The 24,761-nt window shown below is 43.6% G+C and overlaps 1 protein-coding gene across 3 annotated transcripts; it reads left to right on the top strand.

Moving 5' to 3' along the window:
• Window positions 1-488: 488 nt before the first annotated feature.
• On the top strand, window positions 489-24,236 carry Nasp (nuclear autoantigenic sperm protein). 3 transcript variants are annotated; one of them, XM_090334952.1, is made up of 16 exons: window positions 586-660; window positions 1,638-1,754; window positions 6,779-6,826; window positions 8,342-8,452; window positions 11,340-11,420; window positions 12,793-12,902; window positions 13,559-14,542; window positions 17,789-17,868; window positions 18,701-18,777; window positions 18,879-18,952; window positions 20,399-20,587; window positions 20,904-21,070; window positions 22,023-22,079; window positions 22,162-22,239; window positions 22,808-22,936; window positions 23,508-24,236. In XM_090334952.1, exons 2-16 carry the CDS (start codon window positions 1,687-1,689, stop codon window positions 23,574-23,576), a joined length of 2,322 nt encoding a protein of 773 aa, XP_090191078.1. In that variant the 5' UTR covers window positions 586-660; window positions 1,638-1,686; the 3' UTR covers window positions 23,577-24,236. The 3 variants fall into 3 exon arrangements, with proteins under 3 accessions (XP_090191079.1, XP_090191080.1, XP_090191078.1); XM_090334953.1 differs by lacking the exon at window positions 1,638-1,754 and having other exon boundaries at window positions 489-660; XM_090334954.1 differs by lacking the exons at window positions 1,638-1,754; window positions 13,559-14,542 and having other exon boundaries at window positions 511-660.
• The last annotated feature ends 525 nt before the right edge of the window (window positions 24,237-24,761 follow it).

The following is a 24,761-nucleotide window of genomic DNA, read 5'->3' as shown; positions in this document are numbered from 1 at the left end:
ACTAGTTGCGGAGGCGCCGAGCCCCGCTTCCTCGGTGAGGTCGTTGCTAGCCGTTGCTCCCGCACTCGTGCTCGGCTCTAGCTCGTCCACACGTTAGTGCTGAGAGGAAGTAGAGAAAACTCTGAGTTACCTTCTTAGGTGAGAAGAAGACCTCGGCTACTCTCCGAACCCCACCAGAGCAGCCCCGGCTTCACGCGGAAGCGGCAGGCTGGCGACCCCGGGAGGGGTTGTACCAACATTCTCCTTCCCAAACTAAGACTCCCGTAAACGCAGGAAGCTGGGTTTTGTTTTTTTTTTTTTTTGAGGGAAGACAACTCTCGGGCGAGGCGGGGTGGGAGGGGGGAGAAGGCACTAACGTGACGAGGGTGGGAGGTGTCCTTGGGCTAGAAAAGGCGGGGGTAGAGTCCTGTCCCTTTAAATCCGAGGGGGAGGATCCGGAAGCGGATGGGCGGGACCAAAGCTGGAGTATATAAGAGGGCCCCCGGCGCGCGGGGTCTCCAATCTGCCATTTTTTGTTTCCCGAAGTGGTCCCTGTGCCTCGGATTTCCTGGTTTCCTCACAGGCTTTATCCAGCTCAGCGTTCCACCACCTCAGGGGAACGATGGCCACGGAGTCCACCGCCACTGCTGCTATCGCCGCGGAGCCGGTTTCCGCAGACAAGTAAGCGGGGCTGTGGCGGGCTTAGAGACACGGGCTAGTCCGGGAGGGCTGGAGGGCTGGAGCGATGAGGGAAGGGTAGCTCGGTGGTGGGAGGGCTGCCGCCGGGTAAGTCACTGGCGATGCCCGGGGAGGCCTGACCGGCGGAGAAGCCTCTCTCCCAGAAAGCCCGCGCACTAGCGGTTCCTGCGGGCGGCTGGCGCCCCCTGCCCCGCATTCTGCGGCCGCCATCTTGCCGGGGGCAGCGGCGGCTGTCTCCATCGTCTACCCCTCTCTCGGTGCTTCCTTTCCCGGGCCCGGGTCTTCCAGTGCGGGAGGCGGGGCCCTGGCGTGCCGACCTGTCTTGACATCCCGAATGTCACCACACTCGTAGCGTGGTCCTCCTCTGCAAGTCCCTAGAAGAACAGGGAATATAATCAACAGATTTGGCGCCAAAAAAAAAAACTGCACGAGGACGGAGGCTGGACCGGAGCGCCCGTGTGGGCGGGGCTCCGCGCTCGAGCGTCGGCTTCCCCGCCGCCGGTGGAGAGCCGGGGGCGGGACCTCGAGGAGGCGGGAAAACTCCATTGTTTGGTGGATTTCCGCCGCGGGGGGCGCGGTGAGGTTGTTTTCCCGCCGCCTCCCTCCTCGCTTTAGGTTCTCGCTCGTGCTGGAAGCATCGTGGTTCCTTAGACAAGGTGGCCCTTAAACTTGGTTCCTTCAGGGAGACTTTATCCGAACCCGGAGCGTATTCAGTCAGCGCTGCGAGGAACTCCTTCCACTTGTCAGCCGTGTTTTTCTGGGTGAATCGGATAAGTACAGGCAGGATTATTAAGATCCCGAAGAGAAGAGGGTATAATTGCTTTGAAAGGCACGTTGTCACCCAGACCCTGCTTTTTTTTTTTTTTTCCAGAAAGTGTATAGAAACACTCCTATTCTTGGATACAAGTTCGATTTTCGGTGCAACAAGTCTACTCAATCCTGACTTTTTTTTTTGCCAGTCCTGGGATTTGAACTCAGGGCCTGAGAACTGTCCTTGGTCTTTCCTTAATGAGCTACAGCACCACTTCTATGTATGCGGTACCAAGGAATCGAAGCTGTGTCTTCGTTCATGCCAGGCAAGCACTTTACCACTAAGCCAAACTCCTGGCCCTGTCCCTGAACTTTTTGCTCAAGGCTAGAACTCTACCACTTGAGCCACAGCGCCACTTCTGGCTTTTTCTGTTTATCTGGTGCTGAGGAATTGAACCTAAGGCTTTGTGCGTTTTAGGCAAGCACTACCACTAAGTCAGTGGCTTTAAAAAAAAAAATCTGTCTTAAGATTTAGCCTCCACTTGATGTTACACATTATATTTAGTTAGCTGAATTTCTTAGCCTTTGCTTGCCTTACCACATTTTGGGTTGTTTTCCTAATGGATTCATGAAAACCAAATGATTGTCAAACCATCTTCAGGATCATTTGAGGACCTAAGTTTCAATTTCAGAATTTCCGTATTCCTCTTGATTTCATGAGACTAGAGTAGATTGGCCAGTCCTGGGGCTTGAACTCAGGGACTGAGCACTGTCCTTGGGCTTTCTCCTTTCTCAAGGCTAGACTTTGAGCCATAGCACCACTTTTGGCTTTTTTTCTTTTTGGTGGGTCATGGGGCTTGAACATGGCCTGGGCACTGTCCCTGAGCTCTTCAGTTTAAGGCTACTGTGCCCTTCCCTTGAGCCAAGTCTCACTTCTCGATTTTTTATTTGTTTATTTATTTTTGCCAGTCCTGGGCTTGAGCTCAGGGCCTGAGCACTGTCCTTGGACTTTCTCAAAGCTAGAGCTCTACCACTTGAGCTTCAGCACCACTTCCGGCTTTTTTCTATGGGTATCTATCAATGAAAAGGTGATGACACTGAATCTACCCATCGTGCTTCCCTTCCTCATAGCTGGCCTTCACTACCACTCCCAGATGGAGTCTCAGAAATTTTATGCCAGGGCTGTCCTTGAAGATTGAACCCCTAATCTCTCTCAAGTAACCAGTGCTACAGGTTTGGGCAATTGTTAGTGTTTAAAAAGCCTAGTGCTGGGCCTGGTGGCTCACATCTGTAATCGTAGCTACTCAGGAGGCTGAGATCTGAGAGTTGTGGTTCAAAGCCAACCTGGACACTAAAGAATGTGAGAATCTAAACACTAAAAGACCTTGAGACTCATCTCTAATCGCTAGAAAACGGGAAGTGGGGCTGTGGCTCAAGGGGTAGGACAGTAGCTTTCAGTTGAAAAGCTCTGGAACAGTACCCAGGTCCAGAGTTCAAGCCCCATGACCCACAAAAATAAAAAAAGGTCAGGAATGTGGCCTAGTGATAGAGTGCTTACCTGACATGCACAAAACTGGATTCAATTTCTTGGTACTGCATACACAGAGAAGGCCAGAATTGGGGTAGCACTGTGGGGTAGCACTAGTAGAGTGCTAGCCTTGAGAAAGCTGAAGAGCCGTGTCCAGGCCCTGAATTGAAGCCCCAGAACTGGTGCCCACCCCCCAAAAAAGTCACTGCTGGGGATCTAACTTGAGGCTTTGCATATATACCGGGCAGGTGCTATAAACACTTATTAAAGCCTATCTATGGCCATTTTGTGTGAACATACTAGTATGGAAGTATAGGCTGAGGCAAGGGAATGTATTGAGGCCAACTCAACAAGATGCTGTTTAAAATGAAAAAAGTGTGTAAGTATAAATGTAAGTGGAAGTTTTATTTTTGTGTGGATTGTGGGGCTTGAATTCTAGACCTGGGCACTGTCCTTGAGCTCTTTAGCTCCAGGCTACAGCCCTGGAGCTACAGCACCACTTTCAGTTTTCTAGTGGTTAATTGAAGCTAATAGTCTCATGGACTTTTAGTGCCCCGGCTGGCTTTAAACTGCGATCCTCAGATTTCAGCCTCCTGAGTAACTAGGAGTATAAGCCAGAGCTACCAGGCCCAGTTTTTTTGGGGGGAGGGTGGGGGGGCTAGTCCTGGGCCTAGAACTCAGTGCCTGAGCACTGTCTTTGTGCTTTCTCTAAGACAAGAGCTCTACCACAGTACTACTACTGGCTTATTTCTATGTGTATGGTCCTGAGGAATGGAACCTGGGCCTTCCTCCATGCTAGACAAGCACTCTAACACTAAGCTAAACTCCTAGCCCCACCTTTTTTTGTGTGTGTGCCAGTCTTGGAGCCTTAAATTTAGGGCCTGGGCACTGTCCCTGAGCTTCTTTTGCTCAAGGCTAGGGCTTTGCCACTTGAGCCACAGCACCACTTACTGCTTTTTCTGTTTATGTGGTACTAAGGAATCAAACCCAAGGCTTCATGCTTGCTAGGCAAGCACTCTACCTGTAGGCCATGCTCCCCGCCCCTACTTTTAAGTTTTGTAAGATAAATTTGGAATGATCATTGGTTCTGATTGGTAAAGCAACACTTTTTGGTTTTTTTTTGCCAGTTCTGGGGCATGGACACTTTTTGCTCAAGGCTAGTACTCTGCCACCTGAACCACAGCACCACTTCCAGTTCTTTCTTTTTCCTTCCTTCCTTCCTTCCTTCCTTCCTTCCTTCCTTCCTTCCTTCCTTCCTTCCTTCTCTTTTTCTTTTTTTTTGCCAGTCCTGGGCTTGGGCTCAGGGCCTGAGCACTGTCCCTGGATTTTCTCAAGGCTAGAGCTTTACCACTTGAACCACAGCACCACTTCTGGCTGTTTGCTATGTATGTGGTACCGAGGAATCGAACCCGGGTCTTTGTGCGTGCTAGGCAAGCACTCTACCACTAGGTCAAACTCCTGGCCCTCTTTCTTTTTCCTTCCTTCCTTCCTTCCTTCCTTCCTTCCTTCCTTCCTTCCTTCCTTCCTTCCTGTCTGTGGGTGATGGGGCTTGAACTCTGGGCCTGGGCGCTGTTCCTGAGCTCTTCAGCTCAAGGCTACCACCCTACCCCTTGAGCCACAGCCCCCCTTGTCATTTCCTAGTGGTTAATTGGAGATAAGAGTCTCATGGTCTGGCTGACTTTGAACCTTGATCCTCAGATCTTAGCCTCATGAGTAGATAGGATTACAGGGGTGAGCCACCATGCCCAGCCACTTCCAGCTTTTTCTCTGTATGTAGTACTGAGAAATCTAACCCAGGCTTCATGTATGCTAGGTGAGCATTCATTATGTCATGTTCCTGGCTGACTTGGATGTTCTTGTCAAAAGTTTTATTTAGCTGGGTGTGGTGGCTCATCTCTAAATCCTAGTTACTCTGGAGGCTGAGATCTGAGGATTGCCATTCAAAGCTAACCCAGACACTAAAGTCCATGAGAACTGGCTGTGGCTCAAGGGGTAGGGCAGTAGCCTTGAGCTGAAGAGCTCAGGGACAGCGCCCATGCTTCAGAGCCCTACCTTAAGTAACTGATTAACACTTCACCAAATCCTGCAGTTTGTCTTTTATTCTGGCTACCTTGTTGGCCTGCTCAAACCCCAATGTGTCTCTTCAGATTCATGAGAATGTTTAATATACTCATCCAACAGTTTACTAAAGGCAATAAACTGGCATCATCTACCTTTTTTTTTTCTTGTATCACTGTCCACTTCAGCATTTAAAAATATATTTCATGTATTTTGGCTGTTTTTGTAGTTTGAGGTGAAAGCATTAATCTGGTATTTCCATCATGGCTAGCTGTAAAAGTTGATGTTCGCCTCACATTTATTTATTTATTTCAGTCTTGGGGTTTGATCTCTGGGTTATCCTTGAACTCTTTAGCTCAAGGCTACTGCCCTTTTAGCCACAGTACCACTTTCTTTTTCCCCTCAAGGTTAATTGGAGATTAGAGTCTCATGGACTTTTGTGCCCAGGCTGGCTTTGAACTGTCATCCTCAGATCTCAGCCTCCTGAGTAGCTTGGATTACAGGTGGGAGCCACCAGCTTCTGGCCTCACCTTTTACATATAAAAAAATTGGTATGTATGCCAGTGATGGGGCTCTACTGCATGAGGCATGCCTTCAGTTTCTTTCTGTTAAATCAAGTCTTGTGTCTTTGCCAGGACTGTCTTTAAAATGTGGTCTTCACATTCTCAGCCTATGAAGTATCTAAGATTACATGAGCCACTGACTGTGTGTTTTTTTCTTTCTTTTTTTTGCCAGTCCTGGGGCTTGAACTCAGGGCCTGAACACTGTTCTTGGGCTTTCTGAGCCATAGAACCATTTTGGCTTTTTTCTATGTATTTGGTACTCCGGTGTTCATGCATGCTAGGCAAGCACTCTACATCAAGGTAACTAAAATTTGAAATTTAAAGGAACCTAGTTCTGGGGCCAGGAGTTTGGCCTAGTGGTTAAAGTGCTTGCCTAGCATGCATGAAGACCCGGGTTCGATTCCTTGGTACCACATATAGAAAAAAAAAGCTGGAAGTGGTGCTGAGGCTCAAGTGGTAGAGCTCTAGCCTTGAGAAAGTCCAAGGACAGTGCTCAGGCCCTGAGCTCAAGCCCAGGACTGGCAAAAAAAAAAAAAAAAAAAAGGAGCCTAGTTCTTCAACCATTATAGTTTGAGAAGTTCTGTGATAGACTAGTCAGAATACATGAATAAATTTGAGGGTTAGGGATATAGTAAGTCCTTTAGTACTGTCACACAAAAAGATCTTGAACATTTGTATAAATAGTGATCTAGGCCCTTCTAGGTTTGATAGTCTGTTTACTTGACTACAACTCAAAGCACTGCACTGCCTTTTAAGTTGTACTTTAGCTGTGAAGTTGCTGGGTATTTTCAGCTCTGCGTATTAGAATGGGTAAGCATTAAATAGTAACATGTGAAATCTATAGCACTTGATTCATGTTGGTATCTTAAGAATTCATACCTTCTAGCCAGGCGTGGTTGCTCATGCCCAGGCACTCAAGTCTGTAGCTAATCTTAGCTACTCAGGAAGCTGAGAGCTGAAGATCAAGGTTCAAAGATAACCTAGGCACTAAAGTCCCTGAGATTCTTAAAACTGGAAGTGGGGCTATGGTTTCAGGGGTAAGGTGGTAGCCTTGAGCTGAAGAGCTCAAACCCTATAACTGACCAAAAAAAAAAAAAAAGAATTGATGGCTTCTTATTTGTTCCTTTATATTTTTACGAATGTCCAGGTTTTAAATTGCCTCCGTGTTTTACTTTTCTTTCTCCTTTTTTTCATTGTATAGAATTGAAGATGCTCCTGCTCCTTCTACCTCTGCAGATAGAGTGGAGAGGTAAAATTATTTGCACAGTACTATTAATTTATATCTGAGATATAAACTAAGCATCATAACTTGAAATAACTTGATAGTTGGTTCATATATTTATTTCACTGTGGATTGAATCCGAGCCCTCACTCTTACCATTGTGCTTATGCCTTCTATGCTTCAAAAGATTTTTGTATATGCTAGGGTTTCATATTCTCTTTGAAAGGTTTAGTGAGATCACTAACTTGACATTAATACTATGGAAGCAGCATAATTGAAAGAAGTAGCACCTACTAGTACACTAGCTGTTCTTTTATTTAGGAAGAATACCCATGATGGAACTTGGAGTAAGAGCCCTAGTACTAAATCTAAGTTCCTTGGCTTTGTGATATTTTGTTGATAAAATAGGAGTGATGGATAAAATCCTTCAGCATATTGAAGTAGATATAATAGTTGGTTCTAGGGAAAATACTTATGTGGCTGTTGAACTATGAATTAAGTATTTTCTCCTCTTCAAGGGTTTGAATTTGGACGCACATTTTTTTTTTTTTCTTTTTTTGGGGGAGAAGGGGTCATATAGGGCTGGGACCCTGGACCTGGGCTCTTCAGCTCATGGCTACTACTGCCCTAGCCTTAAACCAAGCTCCACTTCCTATTTTCTAGAGGTTAATTGGAGATAAGAGTCTCAGATTTTTTTTGTGCCCTGGCTGGCTTTGAACCTCAAATTTCAGCCTCCAGAGTAGCTAGGATTAGAGGCTTGAGCCACTGGGTCTAGCTTCACATTGTTTTCTTATAGCTACCACTTGAGCCAAACTTTTGGCATTTTGCTAATTAGATATAGGGTCTCTTAAGATCTGTCTGTCTCTTCTGGTTCTAAACCTTAATCCTTGGCTTCCTAAATAGCTAAGATTACAGACATGAGCCATTGACACACAGCTCAATTTGCTTATCCTCCTTCTCCTCTTTTTCTGAGATACTAGGGTCGAAACCCAGGGGCCTTAATTTTGGCTGGCTTGATTGCTCAGTGCTTAGCCTACCTTGTTTTTTATTTTTATTTATTTATTTATTTTTGCCAGTCCTGGGGCTTGTGTGAATTTATCTTGTACTCTTATTTTGTCTTGTTTGACCTAAATTCTTTCTTCATGCCAATACCCCCATTGTATCTAGTTGGAGATCGCTGTGTTTTGCCCTGTTTACCAAAGTATATTTCCCAACCTCAGTGCACTTGGATGCATTCATAACACATTTGCTTACTTGGATTGCCTTATTTGGATGAATTTATAAATCCTTCATGATTCCTTTTGTTGACTAATTAGCACATGTAATATAGTCTATGGAGTAGATAGACTTAAAAATCTTGTGAGGCCTTTCAGAATGTTACCTTTGAGATTTATTTTGATTTTTTTTTTTTAATGGTAAGTGTGTTCGTTTGGTCTGAGTAGTCTGGCAATTTGAAAAATTAAGATATTAGACTAAATGTACATGTTTACCAAGTATCATGTAAGCATTATTTTACACTAAAATAGAATCTTTTTCTTGCAGTTTGGATGTGGATTGTGAGGCTAAGAAATTATTGGGATTAGGACAGAAACATCTAGTGATGGGGGATATTCCAGCAGCTGTCAATGCATTCCAGGAAGCAGCTAGTCTTCTGTAAGTACTACATGTTAAGGAGGGACAGAGGATGAATAAAGGAATCAGTGATGCTCATTAGACTCCTTGATAAAAATGGAACTGTAGAATTTGTGGGTGGGATGGGAGGGAGAAAATAAAGCAAGGGGTGACATTGTCCAAAGGGAAATATACTTTACCTGACTTACGTAACTATAGCCCTATCATTCGTCACCTGTATAATAATAAAAATCAAATTAAAAATAACATAAGCTGGGGGGGAGGGAAATGGGGACCAAGACATGAGAAAGGGTATCAATGTTTGTGAAGTAATGCACCATCTATCTGGTGAATATAATGTAACATTTCTAATAATTACAATAAAAAATATATAATAACATAAGCTGCACACTGGCTCACATCTGTAATCTTAGCTACTTCGAAGGGCTAAGAGAAAGAGCCTGGAAAGTTCATGAGATTCTTATCTCCGGTTAACCATCAGAAAATGGTAAGGTGCTATCTTGCACTGAAGAGCTTTGGGACAATGCCTGGGCCCAGAGTTCAAGCCTACAAATGACCAAAAACAAAATAAAATAAGAAAACTAAGGCACTGAGATTATTAAATTGCACAACAAGCAAGAATTTGAGGCAGGCTTCAGAGACTTGTGCTTTTGGTTTTTTCAGCCATGGGGTTTGAACTCTGGGTCTGGGCACTGCCTCTGAGCTCTTCAGCTCAAGGATTTCCATGCCTGGGCTGGCTTTGAAACAATCCTCAGGTCTCAGACTCCTGTATAGCTAAGATTATAGGTGTGACCCACAGGCACCTAGCTGTGCTTCTTCCCTCCCTAGCCCCCTAGTTTTGGGGAGTGAATTCAGGGCCTGGGTACTGTCCATGAGCTTTCTCAAGTCTAGAGCTCTACCACTTGAGCCCAGCACTATTTCCAGCTTTTTGTATATATATGGTACTGAAGAATCGAACCTGGGTCATTGTGCATGCTAGGCAAGCACTCTACCACTAGGCCACACTCCCCGCCCCCACTTCTGCCTTTTCTATGTATGTGGTACCGAGGAATCGATTCTGGGTCTTTTTTTTTGGCGCCAGTCCTGGGCTTGAGCTCAGGGCCTGAGCACTGTCCTTGGACTTTCTCAAGGCTTGAGCTCTACCATTTGAGCCTCAGCGCCACTTCCAGCTTTTTTTTTTTTTTTTTTTCCTATGTATGTGGTTCCGAGGAATCGAACCCAGGTCTTTGTGCATGCTAGGCAGGCACTCTACCACTAGGCCAAACTCCTGGCCCGATTCTGGGTCTTTTTTGTGTATGCTAGGTAAGCAGTCTACCATTAGGCCAGACTTGGCCAGGTGTGCTTTCTAAAGATTCTTACTATTATTTTGGGTAAGTCTCAAGGCTTGAACTTAGGTCCTAGTCATTATCCCTATTCTTACTTTGAGCCATGGCTCCACTTTATTGATTTTTGTGTTTTTTTTGCCAGTTTTGGGGCTTGAACTCAGGGCCTGGCCTTGAGCATCGTCCCTGAGGTCTCTGTCTTACCTTGAGCCATAGAGCTATTTCTGATTTTTGAGTGGCTAATTGAATATAAGAGCCTCATGGAGATTTTTCTGCCTGGGCTATCTTTGAATGGCAGTCCTCAGATCTCAGCCCCTTGAGTAGCTAGGGTTACATGTGTGAGTCTCCAGCACCTGGCTTGAGATTGTGCTCTTAATAAATACTATGGGGCTTTTTTGGTTGTTATTATTGGGCTTGAACTCAGCCTGTGTGCTATCCTTGAGCTCTTGTGTCCAAGACTATTGCTCTAGCCCACTTTGAAGTACAACTGTGCTTTTTTTTTTTCTTAATTTCTTTTTTGCCAGTCATAGAGCTTGAACTCAGGGCCTTGGCACTGTCCCTGACCTTTTGCTCAAGACTAGCATTTTACCACTTATGCCGCAGTGCTACTTCATGGTATTAGTTTTTGTGATATTGAGGAATCGAACCAGGGTCATGCATATTAGGCAAGCACTAAGCCATTCCCAGACTTCCATTTTTAAGTGATTAATTACAGGTAAGAGCCTCAGAATGCCAGATGAGGTGGCTCATGCCTGTAATCCTAGCTACTCTGGGGGTTTGAGATAGGGTGATTGTAGTTCAAAGCCAGTCCGGGGAATAAAGTCCCTGAGACTCTTTTTTTTTTTTTTTTTTTTTTTTTTGATGGGTCATGGGCTTGAATTTGAGCTGGGCACTGTCCTTGAGCTCTTCAGCTTAAGGCTACTACCCTACCCTTGAGCCAAGTCCCACTTGCCATCTTCTAGAGGTTAATTGGAGATAAGAGTCTCAGGCCCTTTTTGTGCCAGGCCTGGTGTTGAATCTTGATCTTCAGATCTCAGCCTCCTGAGGAGCTAGGATTACAGGCATGAGCCACTGCACCCAGCAGTCCCTGAGACTCTTATCTCCAATTAACCACTAGACAACCGGAAGTGGGGCTGAGGCTCCAGTGTTAGGTCGGTAGCTTTGAGCTGAAGAGTTCAGGGACAATGCCTAGAAAACCGGAAGTGGGGTTGAGGCTCTTCAGCTCAAGGACAGCGCCCAGGCCCAGAGTTCAAGCCACATGACCCCCCCCCCCCCAAAAAAAAAAAAAAAGTCTCCCAGACTTAAGCTGGCTTCAAACTGTGATCCTCAGGTCTTACCCACCTCATAGCTAGGTTTGTGAGTGTGAACCATCGGCACCCATATGGTTCTTGTAGTTCTCATCTAGGTTCCTAGCATATATACGGTGTTATATATAACTTAGTAGTGTATAACTAAGTAATATGTACTTAGATATCTCTAGCAAATTGATGTCTGTTAAGAATATGTATAGTTGGGAAATGTTTGACATTAACTTCATAATTTGTTAATATGCATTTAATGTGTTTAGATGGTTATTCTCTTTTTAGAGGTAAGAAGTATGGAGAAACAGCTAATGAGTGTGGAGAAGCTTTCTTTTTCTATGGGAAATCACTTTTGGAGTTGGCCAGGTATGTCCTTCTAACTTGAATATAAGTAAGAATACTTTATATGTCTTTAAAAATTGGGACTTTGATCAGAACTGGGAATGTGGCTTACTGGTAGAGTGTTTGCCTACCATGCATGAAACCCTGAGTTGCATTCCTTAGTACCACATAAACAGAAATGGCCGTAAGTGGCACTGTGGTTCAAGTAATAGAATGCTAACCTTGAGTAAAAGAAGCTCAGGGGCAGTGCTTATGCCTGAGTTCAAGCCCCAGGATTATCAAAAAAGATAAAAGAATTGTACTCATTACCTACTTATAAAATGGTAACCCTTTTGTACAACCCCTTACTAATAACAACAGTAAAATTTGAGATATATTTGTTAATATTTTTTACTAGACCAGATGCTGGTGGCTCACCTGTAATTCTACCTAATCAGGAGTCTTGAGATCTGAGGATAGCTGTTCAAAACCAGCCCCGTTAGGAAAGTCTGAGACTCCAATTAACCACCCAAAAACCTGAAGTAGGGTAGTGGCTCAAAGTGATAGAGCACTAGCCTTGAGCTGAAGAGCTCAGGGACAGTGCCCAGGCCTTGAGTTCAAGCAAAAGGTTCAACAAAAGGAATCAAGGGCTAATGAAGTAGCTGATTAGTAGTAGAATGCTTGTTTTCATGTGTATTAGGCCCTGGGTTCAAACCCTAGCCTCAAAAACAAATGGTGGACAATTAGAAATAAGTAGCAACAGTAGAAAATATGTAAACTAGTTGTCTATGTAGTCTTATTACTGTTAAGGTTGCTTATAGCTGTCAAGGTTGGGGCTTGAGCTCGGGGACTTGGCTCTGTCCCTAACTAATCTTTTGTCTCATTAACTTCCCTGCCTGGGTTGGCTTCTGTGATCTTCAGATCTTAGCCTCCTAACTAGAATTATAAGCATGAGCTACTAGCATTTAGCAAGTTTCTACTCTTGCAGAATTTATTAACATGTTATAATGGCTGGATGAGTGATATGCATATTTCTTTTGGTCTTGTAGCTTTTATTTCTTTATTTTTGTTGATCACAGGCCTTGAGCTTGGCCTAGGTGTTGTCTCTTGATTCTTTCACTCAAGGCTAGCATTTTATGGTTTAGAACCTACAGCTCCACTTCTAGTTTTTCTTGTGGTTAATTGGTGATGAGTCTTATGGGGAGTTTCTGCCTGTGATGGCTTTGAAATGCGATCCTTGGATCTCAGCTTCTTGAGTAGCTATGATTACAAGTATAAACCACTGGCCTTAATTTAGTAGTTTTTAAGTTTTATTTTACAACTGCATTGGTTTGTATTTCATTACTTGACTGCTCAGTTGTCCTTTCTTAGAATACATTGTTAGGGTCTTGTTTGTTTGCTTCTCTTATTCTCCTAGGTTAGAAAATGGTGTCCTGGGAAATGCCTTAGAAGGTGTACATGTAGAAGAGGAAGAAGGAGAAAAAACAGAGGATGAGTCTCTGGTGGAAAATAATGATAACGTAGATGGTATGTGAAGTTGTGTGTTACATTCTAGAGATGTGACATGACACATTCCTTTTATGCAGTGATCAATAAATATATTGGGCTATGCTTGCCCTGGCTTGGCTGGTTATTCTTAAGATGCTGTGCTGATGCTTATATCTATTAGAGACTAGTGGGGGGTAGCAGGCTTCTGTAAGAGGACAACTAAATTTAAAAACTAGTTATTTAAATTGGTACTTTAAGCATTAAGATGATTGTTTTTTATTCTGATACAAACATTTTAAAACAATTTGTGTAACGCAAGTTGTTTTAATAATAGTGACTTTGGAGCCCTTTTACATATTTTTGTGTCTAAGAAAATTTTAAGTATTTTGTAAGTTAAGTTTGGCTAGTATAGTTTTACAAATCAGAATAAAAAGCTTTGCATCTGTTAACCTAATTGGTCATCAGAATGCTCGGTATAGTTACCTGGATGGAGCAGTATAGGTTTCTTTTGGAAGAACTTGATTTGCTAGCTAGAATTTTTTGCTTGTCTCAAGGGGTCAGGTAAATTTTAAGATGCTTACTAAAACTTAAAACCAGGCCACTTGAGGGTTTAAAGAATGTATTTTTAGTTTCATTATTGCTTTAATTATTAAACTCGAAGACATGTTTATGCTTCATATTCCTTAACCATGTAGAGGAAGCGAGGGACGAGTTGAGAGAACAGGTTTATGACGCCATGGGAGAAAAGGAAGAAACCAAAAAAACAGAAGGCAATTCTCTGTCAAAGCCTGAAATTGGTACAGAACAGGAGAGTGAAGTGCAGAAGGGTGAAAGAGAAGATATGGATATAAGTGAGCCTACAGAGAAGCTACAGGAAAAAGTTGAATCGACTTCGAATGATTTAACTGAAAACTCTGATGAGGCAAAAGGAGCAACAGCGCCAGAAGGACGGAATGAAGCTGAGGTCACTTTTGGGAAGCCAGAACAGGAGATACCAGATACTGAGGAAGGAAAATCAGTTTCTGGAACTGATGTCCAAAATGAAGAGTACAAAGAAAAAGGTCAGGAGAAGCAGGGAGAGGTAATTGTTAACATAGAGGAGAAGCCAAAAGAAGCTTCAGAAGAGCAGTCTGTTTTGACTGTAGAAAAGCAAAGCTCTGCAGTGGAGGTGGAAGCACAGCCTGTAGACCCAGCAGTGGAGCCAGTGGATGTGGGTGGGGATGAACTAAAGGAACAGGTAGCTGCCTCTAAAAATGAACCAGGAAAGGCTGTTTTTGAGGAACAGGGAGGGCAAGAAATGCCTTCTGTTGAAGAGTCACCCGTGGTGACATCAGAGGCTGCAGAGGCCGGATCAGAAGTCTCTGAGAAGCCAGAGCAGTCCACAGCTCTCTCTGAGGATGCTACAGTCAATGGACTGTCAGCTTCAGGAGTTGAGACTCCTATTGAATCACAGACTTGTGCAGACACAAAAGATGGCTCAGGTCTACAGGAAGTCAGGGGAGAACTTGCTCTAAGCCAGGAGGAAACTAAGCTGCCTATAGAAGAGGCTGAGGCAGCTGGAGATGGGGTTGAGACCAAGGTAGCCCAGAGGGCTGCTGAGACAGCATCTGAAGACAAAATTAAGGTAGCTGCTAATGAAGAGGCGCAAGAGAGCGAAGAACAGATGAAAGAGGGTGAAGGTAACTGGGACACACAAGAGTTGCAGTGGGTGGAGTATATTCTGGATTTGATTGACTAATCATGGACAAAGTCAGTCTTCCATTCAGGATTTTCCGTCTGCCTATGGATTAGGAGAAGGCTAAATGAAAACGGGGATAGTTTAAGAAGTTTAAAAGCAAGTCTTTAGCTGGCCTATAAACTAATGCTTTTACTAACTGCAAAATAGGTCTGATTTTTGAAACTTGGCTAGTTATATCTTTAACTTGAATCGTTCTAGCCAATAAAGGGAAGGATTGGGTAGAGGGTTGGTGGCATATGTGGGGAAGGGAAGTAAGTGGGGCTAGGCTGGCAGAGAATGCTGAATGGATGTTAACTTGCATGCCTCTGGATTTTTAAATTTACTGTTCGCATGGGTTCCTTGCATTAGGAAATAAAACAGTGCAGTAGAATCTGCTGAATCGGTACACTTGAGCCAGGCATGCCATGTAAATGAGAGTGGCCAGCTTGGTGCCATATCTGCCTTAGTCTTTTAGGAATGTTTAGAGGCTTATACACAATAAGTGAACAACCTCCTTTCTCCAAAAGGAACCAGAGAAAATTTAGCCAAGTTTCTGGGTCTCTTTCTGCTCTTTCCTCCTCACCTCCATTTCGTGTTTGCTTTGGCTGCTAGACTGTTTTTATTTTGTTATTGTTGTTACTTAGAATGTCCTAACATGTGGGTGTGTTGTGTAGTGTCATTGGTCTAATCATGATTGGAATTCACATTTTTGTATGTATATAAGCCTTCACACTGGCATGTCTGACTTGAGTTGTGCTGTCAGTTGAGGATTCTACTGTATATAAGGTTCATCTAACACTGGCATTAATAACTGTTGGTCTGTTAAGCTAATTTGTTCTGTGTAATTGCGTGCCTACTTCAGTAGTTTTCTTAAATTGCAGATATTTAAAGATCCATCATATATTCTTGTAGAGCATTCTGGTGAACTTTGACCTATGTGCAGGTCTCTGTATTTCAGCCAGCACACATGCAATTAACTAGAAGTAAATTTACTAAATGGCAGCACCATTGGACCTTTCATTATTCCTTTTTAAGATTTTAAGGATAAAACACAGAATTGAATTTTTCATTTTTTGAAAAACTGATGTCTTTTTACTTTTGCTTTTGTGTAGTGCTAGACTCCAACCTAGGGCTTGAAATCTGCTAAGTGTTCTACCACTGACCCATACCTTCAGCCCTATAAAGTAACATTTTAAGTTGTTATGTGGCAGGTAGACACCATACTGTTTTTTGACTGCAAATTCTCATTTGCAAATAAATGAGAGATTAAATAACTTGTCTTAATTTGGCTAGTAAATATGCCTGAAGTTTGTCAGTTGTGGGCCTTAGACTTCATGGCCCTTAGAATACGTTATATGCAAAATTTCCTTTTGTGTGTGTGTATGTGTGGGTCATAGGGCTGAACTCTGCCTAGGCGCTGTCCCTGAGCTCTTCAGCTCAAGGCTACACTGGAGCCAAGCCCCACTGCCCGTTTTCTAGAGGTTAATTGGAGATAAGAGTCTCAGGTCCTTTTGTGCCTGGGCTGGCTTTGAATTGAGATCCTCACATTTCAGCCTCCTGAGAAATTAAAATTACAGACGTAAGCCACCCTGCACTACTACTTTTCAATTAATTTCTTAGTGAAGTACTTTGGATATTCTGACAAATAGGACTACTTCAGTGTTAAGATATTCTGGTAAAAACAGGATAGTTAATAAGCCTTTATATAGTCCCAACTACACTTATAGTTAGGTGCTCATGCCTGTAATCCTAGCTATTCAGGGGTCTAAGATCTGAAGATTGCAGTTCAAAGCCAACCTGGGCATCATCCATGAGACTCTGCAGTTAATCATCAGAAAACCAAAAGTGGTGCTGTGGCTCAAGTGGTCGAGCACTAGGCTTGAGCTGAAGAGCTCAGGGCAGTGCCCACGCCCAGAGTTTAAGTCCCATGACTAACTACCCCCCCCCAAATATAGTTATATGGCAACTATATTTCAAAAACACTGACATAGCCAAAAATAAAAAGTGAATCTCTTGACAAAATAGGATACGCACACTAGTTTAGTTAGGCTGTGATTTGTAAGTAGCTCAGAGTGCTTTAGTTTGTGCTAGTAAGTTGTAATGCATATGAATTTTCCCTGCCTGTTCCCATCATGAAGCATTGTCAATTCACAGATAAACTATATAGTGTGGCTCTTAAAGCCTAATTTCCATAGTAAATGATCATACTAAGAATAGTGTTTGAGGTCTTTTGCTATTAGAATGACTTAACTAGGCATTGTAACAATACTTTAGACGCTGAGGGAGGAGGTCACTGAGCCCAGGAGTTTGCGGTCATTTTGGGCAGCATAGAAAGATACTTATCATAAAATAAAAATTATATCAAGATGGTAAAGAAGGTTTTGATATGGCTGTAAGTTTAAATAGAGCCATTTAAAGCAACTATTCAAAGTGCTGGCTGGAATCTTTGACATGCTCATTGGTGAAAATTGATAAGGACTATGTGTATGGGGCGAGTGGTTACTTGGTTTTTGTTTTTTTCCTCCCAAGGTCTGTTGGGAGAAACCTAGTCTTTTGAACGTTTTTATTCTGAATGGAATAGCATAATTTAATAATTATAATTTCCCAGTACTTTTTCCTTCCTTCCTTCTCTCCCTCCCTCCCTCGTTCCCTCCCTTTCTTTCTTCCTTTCTTTTTGGTGGGCTTGACTTGGCTTGGACACTGTCCCTGAACTCTTTAGCTCAAGGCTACTGTCCTAACCTTGAGCCAAGCCCCACTTCCTGTTTTCTGGAGGTTAATTGGAGATAGGAATCTCGAGTCCTTTTGTGCCCTGTCTGGCTTTGATCCTCAGATCTCAACCTCCTTAGTAGCTAGGATTACAGGCATGAACTACCATGCCCAGCTTCCTAGTACTTTTTAGTAAGATCCAGAAATAGTTCCTAAGACCTTTCTCTAGCTAGGTTTTGGCCAAAACGGTGAGGCTTCTAACCAGTCTTATTTTGAATGCCGGGTTAACTTTACAAGAAAAGTGCTGTTTTAAATCTCTGAAGGTCTGAACTATGTGAGTCTAGGTAAGATTTGAGTTAAATTGTTGTACTTAGATTATATGTTAACTGATGATCTAGTCTGTCCAATATAAGAATGTAGGATGACAGGTATTTAATAGATTCTGACTAGTCAGAAGATACTGCTAGTTACAGTCTCAATAATGAGAAATTTTTGCTTATAGAAACTGAAGGTTCAGAAGAGGAGGACAAAGAGAACGACAAGTCTGAAGAAACACCAAGTGAATCTGTTGTTGAAAACAAAGTAAGTTATTAATCATCTAGTATCTTGTGTGTGCTGGGGGTAGTACTGGTCTTTGAAATTAAGGTGGCTTACACTTAAGAGGACAGAATCTGCTACTTGAGTCCCCCCCCCCCCCCCCAACCCTACCTTCTTTCTGGTTTGGTTTTTTAGTCCTGAGGCTTGTTAGTCTTCTAGGCCTATTCTTTATATTATGTCCCTGTTTTTTTTTTTTTTTTTTGCCAGTCTTGGGCTTGAGCTCAGGGCCTGAGCACTGTCCTTAGACTTTCTCAAAGCTAGAGCTCTACCATTCAAGCTTCAGCACTACTTCCAGGTTTTTTTTTGTTTTTTGTTTTTGTTTTTTTTTTCCCCCTGTGCATGTGGTACCAAGGAATCCAACCCCGGTCTTGGTGCATGCTAGGCAAGCACTCTACCACTAGGCCAAACTCCTGGCCCTGTCCTTGGGCTTCTTTTGCTGAAAGCTGGTGCTCTACCACTTGAGCCGCAGTACAACTTCCAGCTTTTTCTCAGTATATTGGAAATAAGAGTCTCACAGATGTTGCTGCTTGGGCTGGCTTTGAACTGTGATCCTCAGCTCTCAGCATCCTGAGTAGCTAGGATTATAGGTGTGAGCCCTTGGCACCCAGCTTCCTTATTCCTTACCTGACCATAGTTTACCAGTATAGGCATGGTTATTTAGAGACCCTTTATTCATCTTACAATGGACAGATCTATCATTCTCACAGAATGTAATATAGTTCATTTTACTGACAAGTGATGTCTTGATTTAGAAACCTTAGTAGATAACTAACTGGCTTATACTCCAACTTAATACAAATGCTTTCTCTCTTTTCAGGAAAATGAAGAGGAGGAGATTGGGAACCTAGAGCTTGCCTGGGATATGCTGGATTTAGCAAAGATCATTTTTAAAAGGTAACTTCTTGGTGCTTCTAGGCCATGATTTTGAGTCGGTGATTGAAAGTAGAAAGTAGTAGTATGTTGTTGGTTTCACTAATGAGCTTCCCTTCTTTTAGACAAGACACAAAAGAAGCCCAACTTTATGCTGCACAGGCACACCTTAAACTTGGAGAAGTTAGTGTTGAATCTGGTAATGTATTTCTCATTGTACTGTCTCCTTTAACCTTCCTAATGTCCCCATCCTCCCCTCTAATATCTCTCTTTTTTTTTAAGGGAGTCAGTCATGGGGCTTGAACTCTGGGCCTAGGCTCTGTCCCTGAGTTCTTCAGCTCAAAGTTATTGCCCTACCCCTTGAGCCACAGCCCCACTTCCATTTTCTAGTGGTTAATTGACTTTAGTTCCCAGGCTAGCTTTGAGCCATGATCCTCAGATCTCAACCTCCTGAGTAGCTAGGATTACAGATATGAGCCACTGTGCATGGCTTAATATTTATAAGCCAACTTGACTGGTCATATAAGTACAGTAGGTTTCCTGGCACTCAGGAGACTAAGGCGGGAAGATCATAAGTTCAAAAATAATAGCAAGGCCGGGGCTGTTGCTTAGTGGTAGAGTGCTTGCATAGCATGCACGAAGTACTAGATTTAGTTCCTTGGTACCACATGTGCAGAAGTGGAGGTAGAGCTGTGACTCAAGTGATAAAGTGATAGCCTTAAGAATGTTTAAGAACAGTGCCCACACCCTCAGTTCAAGCCCCAGGACTGGCAATAATAACAACAACAAAAGATAGTTTTGAGTTCTCTGCAGTCCCTAGAACAATGAACTTGTGGTGAGGGGTTGGGGGGGAATAGGGGTTTTGTTTTTTGTTGTTTTTGTCAATCCTGGGGGCTTGAACTCAGGGCCTGGGCCCTGTCCTTACACACTTTTTGCTCAAGGCTAGCTAGCACTTTGCCACCTGAATCACAGCTCCACTTCTGGCTTTTTCTGTCTGTGGTTCCAAGGAATTGAACCCAGGGCTTCATGCATGCTAGGCAAGCACGTTACCACTAGGCCACACTCCCAGCCCTTGTTTTTGACTGGTTATTTTTGAGATGAGATCTTGGCCAAGTGCCTCAACAGCTACATTAGGCTTCTTGTTCTAACTAGGATGATACAACTAGGCCCAGCTCATGAATCTCATGTGTTACCTCTGCTGGCCCTGAATTGCGATCATCCCAACTTCAAGTAGCCAATGGTATTCAGCTTAGGCATTTGTCTGCTTTGTCTCTCTTAGTGTTGGATTGAACCTGGGTTCTTCCCTGAGGGGCTGGGAGTTTGGCCTAGTGGTAGAGTGCTTGCTTAGCATAAACTAAGACGCAGGTTCAACTCCTCTGTACCACATATATAGAAAAGGCTGGAAGTGGTGCTGTGGTTCAAGTGGCAGAGTGCTAGCCTTGTGAGAAAGCTCAAGGACAGTGCTTAGGCCCTGAGTACAAGCCCCAGGACTGGCAAAAAACAACAAACATACCACTGAATTTAGTAGGATTCTTATATTTTGTCTTTCTGTGCAGTCAGAGATAACGAAATGTAAAATGAGAGTGCATTTCTGACAACTATCTGAAATTTGAAATTGCTGTCAAATTCTTTCTTGCTTCCTTAGAAAATTATACTCAAGCTGTGGAGGAGTTCCAGGCTTGCCTAAACCTGCAGGAGCAGTATCTGGAGGCCCATGACCGTCTACTTGCAGAGACTCACTACCAGCTGGGGTTGGCGTATGGCTACAACTCTCAATATGACGAGGCAGTGGCACAGTTCAGTAAATCTATTGAAGTTATTGAGAAGAGAATGGGTGAGCAGTATCTTCTTTAATCTAGTGGTCCACCCGGTTAAGCCGGGGGGGGGGGGGATTGTGGGGAGGAAGAAAGGGGAAAGGGTCAGGTACTGATAGTTCACCCCTATAATCCTTGTCCATCCAGAGACTGACCATTCTGGACAGGAAAGTCCATGAGACTCATCTCCAATTCATCACAAAAACCTGGGAGTGGAGCTGTGGCTCAAGTAATAAAGTGCTAGCACCTGGGCCTTGAATTAAAGCCAGGATCAACACATACACACAAAATAAGATCTTTTTGTGATAATCGTTTCTGCTGGCCTATTCTTTGTAGCTGTCCTAAACGAGCAGATGAAGGAGGCTGAAGGATCACTTACTGAATATGAGAAAGAAATTGAGGAACTGAAGGAACTACTACCTGAAATTAGAGAGAAGATAGAAGATGCAAAGGAATCCCAGCGTAGCGGGAATGTTGCTGAATTAGCTCTGAAAGCTACTCTGGTTCGTTTAGTTTCTTCTTCCTTCCATTTGCTAAGGGCTTGCATTGTGACTTGGTTTCCAGGGAGAGTTAGTGATCAGAATGTGAGGTTCATGTTAATGTTCCTATCAAGCATTAGTACAGTGGTTAGAGAATTTGTTCTGAAACCAGATTGTTTGGGTTTCAATTCTGTGTTCTTTTCCATGTGTGATTACAAGACTTTTCCCTGTCTTGGTCAGCCTGATTAATGTGAGGATTTGGGGGGATCAGTTGTGGGGCTTGAACTTGGGGCCTGTATGCTGTCCCTGAAGTGCCTTTGCTCAAGGGCTAGTGTTCTATCACATAGAACACAGCACCACTTCTGATTTTTCGGTGGTTAATTGGAGATAAGAGTGTTACAGACTTTCCTACCCGGCTGGCTTTGAAGGACGATCCTCACATGTCAGCCTCCTGAGTAGCTAGGATTACAGGCATGAGCCACCACTCCCGACTAGTGTGAGCTTTTTACACTAAATTATACGTCTTCACTTTTGCCTGCAAGGATGTCAGAAAACTTTCTGGCATGACGGTACATTTAAATACCTATTCCTATGCAGGCATTTGTGGCTCATTGGTATAATTTCAGCTACTTAAGAGGCCCAGGCCTAAAGATCACAGTTTGAAGCCAACCTAGATAAAAAAAGTCTGTGAGACTCAACTAAGTAAAGTACTAGAAAAGCCCTAAGTGGAACTGTACCTCAAATGACAGAGTGCCTGCCTACATTGCATATGAGAACCTCAGGATAGTGCCTAGCGGCCCCCCCCCTTCCACCCCCTGAGTTTAGGATCCAGAAGCAGAACTAAGGGGAAATACTATGAATTTCATGTCTTAAGTCAGCTGTTTAGGTGGTAGATACCTGTCAGAAGAATGTGGTGGGAGGGGGGGGGCGGCGCTAGTTATTCCTGGATCCTACTTGGGTTTGTCATCTCTCACAGGTAGAGAGCTCTACTTCAGGTTTCACTTCTAGTGGAGGAAGTTCTTCGGTCTCCACGGTAGGTATTGAGATGTTTTGTATCTTACTGCTTTTATAGCTTACACACTGCCAGCAACATGTTCCCTTTTTTTCCCTGTCAGATTGCCAGTAGAAAACCAACTGATGGTGCCTCCTCATCAAATTGCGTGTCTGATATTTCCCACCTTGTCAGAAAGAAGGTATGACATTTGTCTTTTCTCCGTATTTCACTAGCTTACAGCAGGGCAAGGAACTCTCAAATAATAAACATCTCCCTAGTGGGCAGTGACATTCTTGTAGATGATTTAAAATCCCATGCCGATGATTGATCAGAGGAGTACATTTTAGGAAGTGATTGGCTTTTCTTTGGCAAACATTTAGAAATATGGTGGTACCAAATTTCCCAAGGCTGGCAAGTCTGAGATGAGATGATCCTGATGTATGTAGCTACGCTGTCTAAAAAAAGATCTCCTAAACCTGCTTTGAAGCTCTGCCTATAACTCAGTCATTCTTTTTCTCATTGGAGTCACTCACTTGCCATTGGAGTTCACATTGCTATTCCTCACCCATCCACTGCCCTGTTGAAACACTTTTAATTCAGTATTTTAGAGTGCAGGTTGACAGTTGCCCCGTCACTAGGATGACACACATAGAGAGCTGACAGACCTAGTGTTCAGGACATTGGTGCCATCAGAATTATGTGTTTATATTAGTTGTCTTTTAAAAATACCATGCACCTATGTGAAGCCTTCACAATTATATCTTTAGAGAAAACCAGAGGAAGAGAGCCCCCGGAAAGATGATGCAAAGAGAGCCAAACAAGAGCCGGAGGTGAATGGAGGCAGTGGGGATGCTATCCCCAGTGGAAGTGAAGTTTCGGAAGGCATGGAGGAAGAGGTGGGCAGTTAAGCAGGGCTTGTCCTTTTGCCTTCTTAGGATCCGGAAGCCAGTTCTCTCAAGTGCCGTGGTCCCCTTGAGCCTGCTTGGATTGCTCAAGTGTGGTAGGAATAGTTGGGTCATGGGATAAAGAATGCATTCACAAATGAATCCTATGAACCACAGGTAGCTTCTAATGAATGAGAAGGCACCCAATCATCATTTCTGCTTGATCTTTCCTGTCATGTGATAGCTTTGCCGGCTTTAAAAAAAAAAAAAAGCCGCCTTTTAGTTGGGCGCTAGTGGCTCATGCCTGTAATCCTAATTACTCAGGAGGCTGAGATCTGAGGGTTATAGTTCAAAGCCAGCCTGGGGAACCGTAAGTGGCGCTGTGACTCAAGTGGTAGAGTGGTAGAGTGCCTAGGCCCCGATTTCAAGCCCCACTGCTCACTCTCCTCCCCCCCACCCCCCCAAAAAATATATATAGAATGGCCCTGAGCTCAGTATTTGGAGCAAGGAGTGAAGCAGGCTACATTTCTTCTATTTTATGTTGTAATAACACTTATGCCCAGGCTCCTTGTTTGTTTTTCAGCCTGAAGGCCGGTCAGCTGCAGAGGGGACAGTAGATGCTGGAGCTACAGCTGAGAGCACTGCAAGTTAAGAGCAGGAGTAGAGGCTCCCTCCTAAGGGAAAGTGTTTTTGTATATAATGTATTTTTTCACTTTGGGGATTCTTTTTGTATAACTTCAATAAAGATTGTAAGCAAAGGTTGAGGTTTGATGGTGTTTTTCATTGTGCCTTGGGGCTCTCAAGGTTTTTATATTGTATAGCCAGAAGGGTCCCCTCCTTTCTGTATTGACCTCTGTTGGACAATTCCTGTCTTTTGTGGTGATCAGATCAAGCGTGGCTATTGTAGGCTCTTTATCTTCCTTGGGTGCTATATATCTGTTACCAAGTACTTGACTGAATTCATCTGTCTTGTAAACTTTCAGTGGTGCTGTCCCTGGATGGGGCTACAAAACACTTGCTGTTTGGTGCTGAAATGAAGTAATGAAATGAACAGGTTTATCTGATCTCAAGAGTCTTAATGTCTAGAAAAAAAAAAACTGAAGGAAACTTGAAGTGGTCACTGAGGAAAAGGAGAACAGTTGGTGTGCTTCGTTGCACTTGGATGTAATGAGAAGACCTTTGGGGGAGGCTTGCTGCTAGAGTTATATTTGTTATTTTCTGTACAGAAGGTCAAAATATGTCAATATTTGGATGTTACATTGTCTGCAGTTTTGACTTACAAAGATGCTAATAAAAAGCTTCTGTTCCAGAATTGTGTTTAAAGATCTTACTGTGGGGTTCTGGGCTACCTTGAGCATTCAATGGGGAGTTGAGCTGAGAGGTAGTTCTGGGGGTTCAGGGTACCATCATGGATAATGTCATCACAGTAGGGTCTCACCTCCAATTAACCACCAGAAAACCCTGGGAGTGGCACTGGTGGTTCAAGTGGTAAGAGTGCTAACCTTCAGCAAAAAGAGGCTCAGTGTCAGGCCTAGAGTTTAAACCCCAGGATTTCCTCCCTCCTCACCCCCCCCCCCCCAAATGGTTATGGGCCAGGTAATACTGGGTGTGAATTCTGAGCTTTTGCCTGGGTTTTGTCCCTGAGCTCTTCATCTCAAGGCTCTGCCCCACCCTTGAGCCAAGCCCCACTTCCCATTTCCTAGAGGTTAATTGGGGATGGGTTGTGCCTGGGCTGGCTTTGAACCTTGATCCTCACTCAGATCTCAGCCTCCTGAATAGCTAGCTTTACAGGTATGAACCACCACTTTTTTTTTTGGAAAGGGTTTCAGGATGTAAT

Source organism: Megascapheus bottae, chromosome 6 (assembly GCF_031878675.1).
Source record: "Megascapheus bottae isolate mThoBot1 chromosome 6, mThoBot2.hap1, whole genome shotgun sequence".
Lineage (NCBI taxonomy): Eukaryota > Metazoa > Chordata > Mammalia > Rodentia > Geomyidae > Megascapheus > Megascapheus bottae.
Note: the sequence above shows the minus strand (reverse complement) of the source record. Positions and strands in the feature narration are given on the sequence as shown.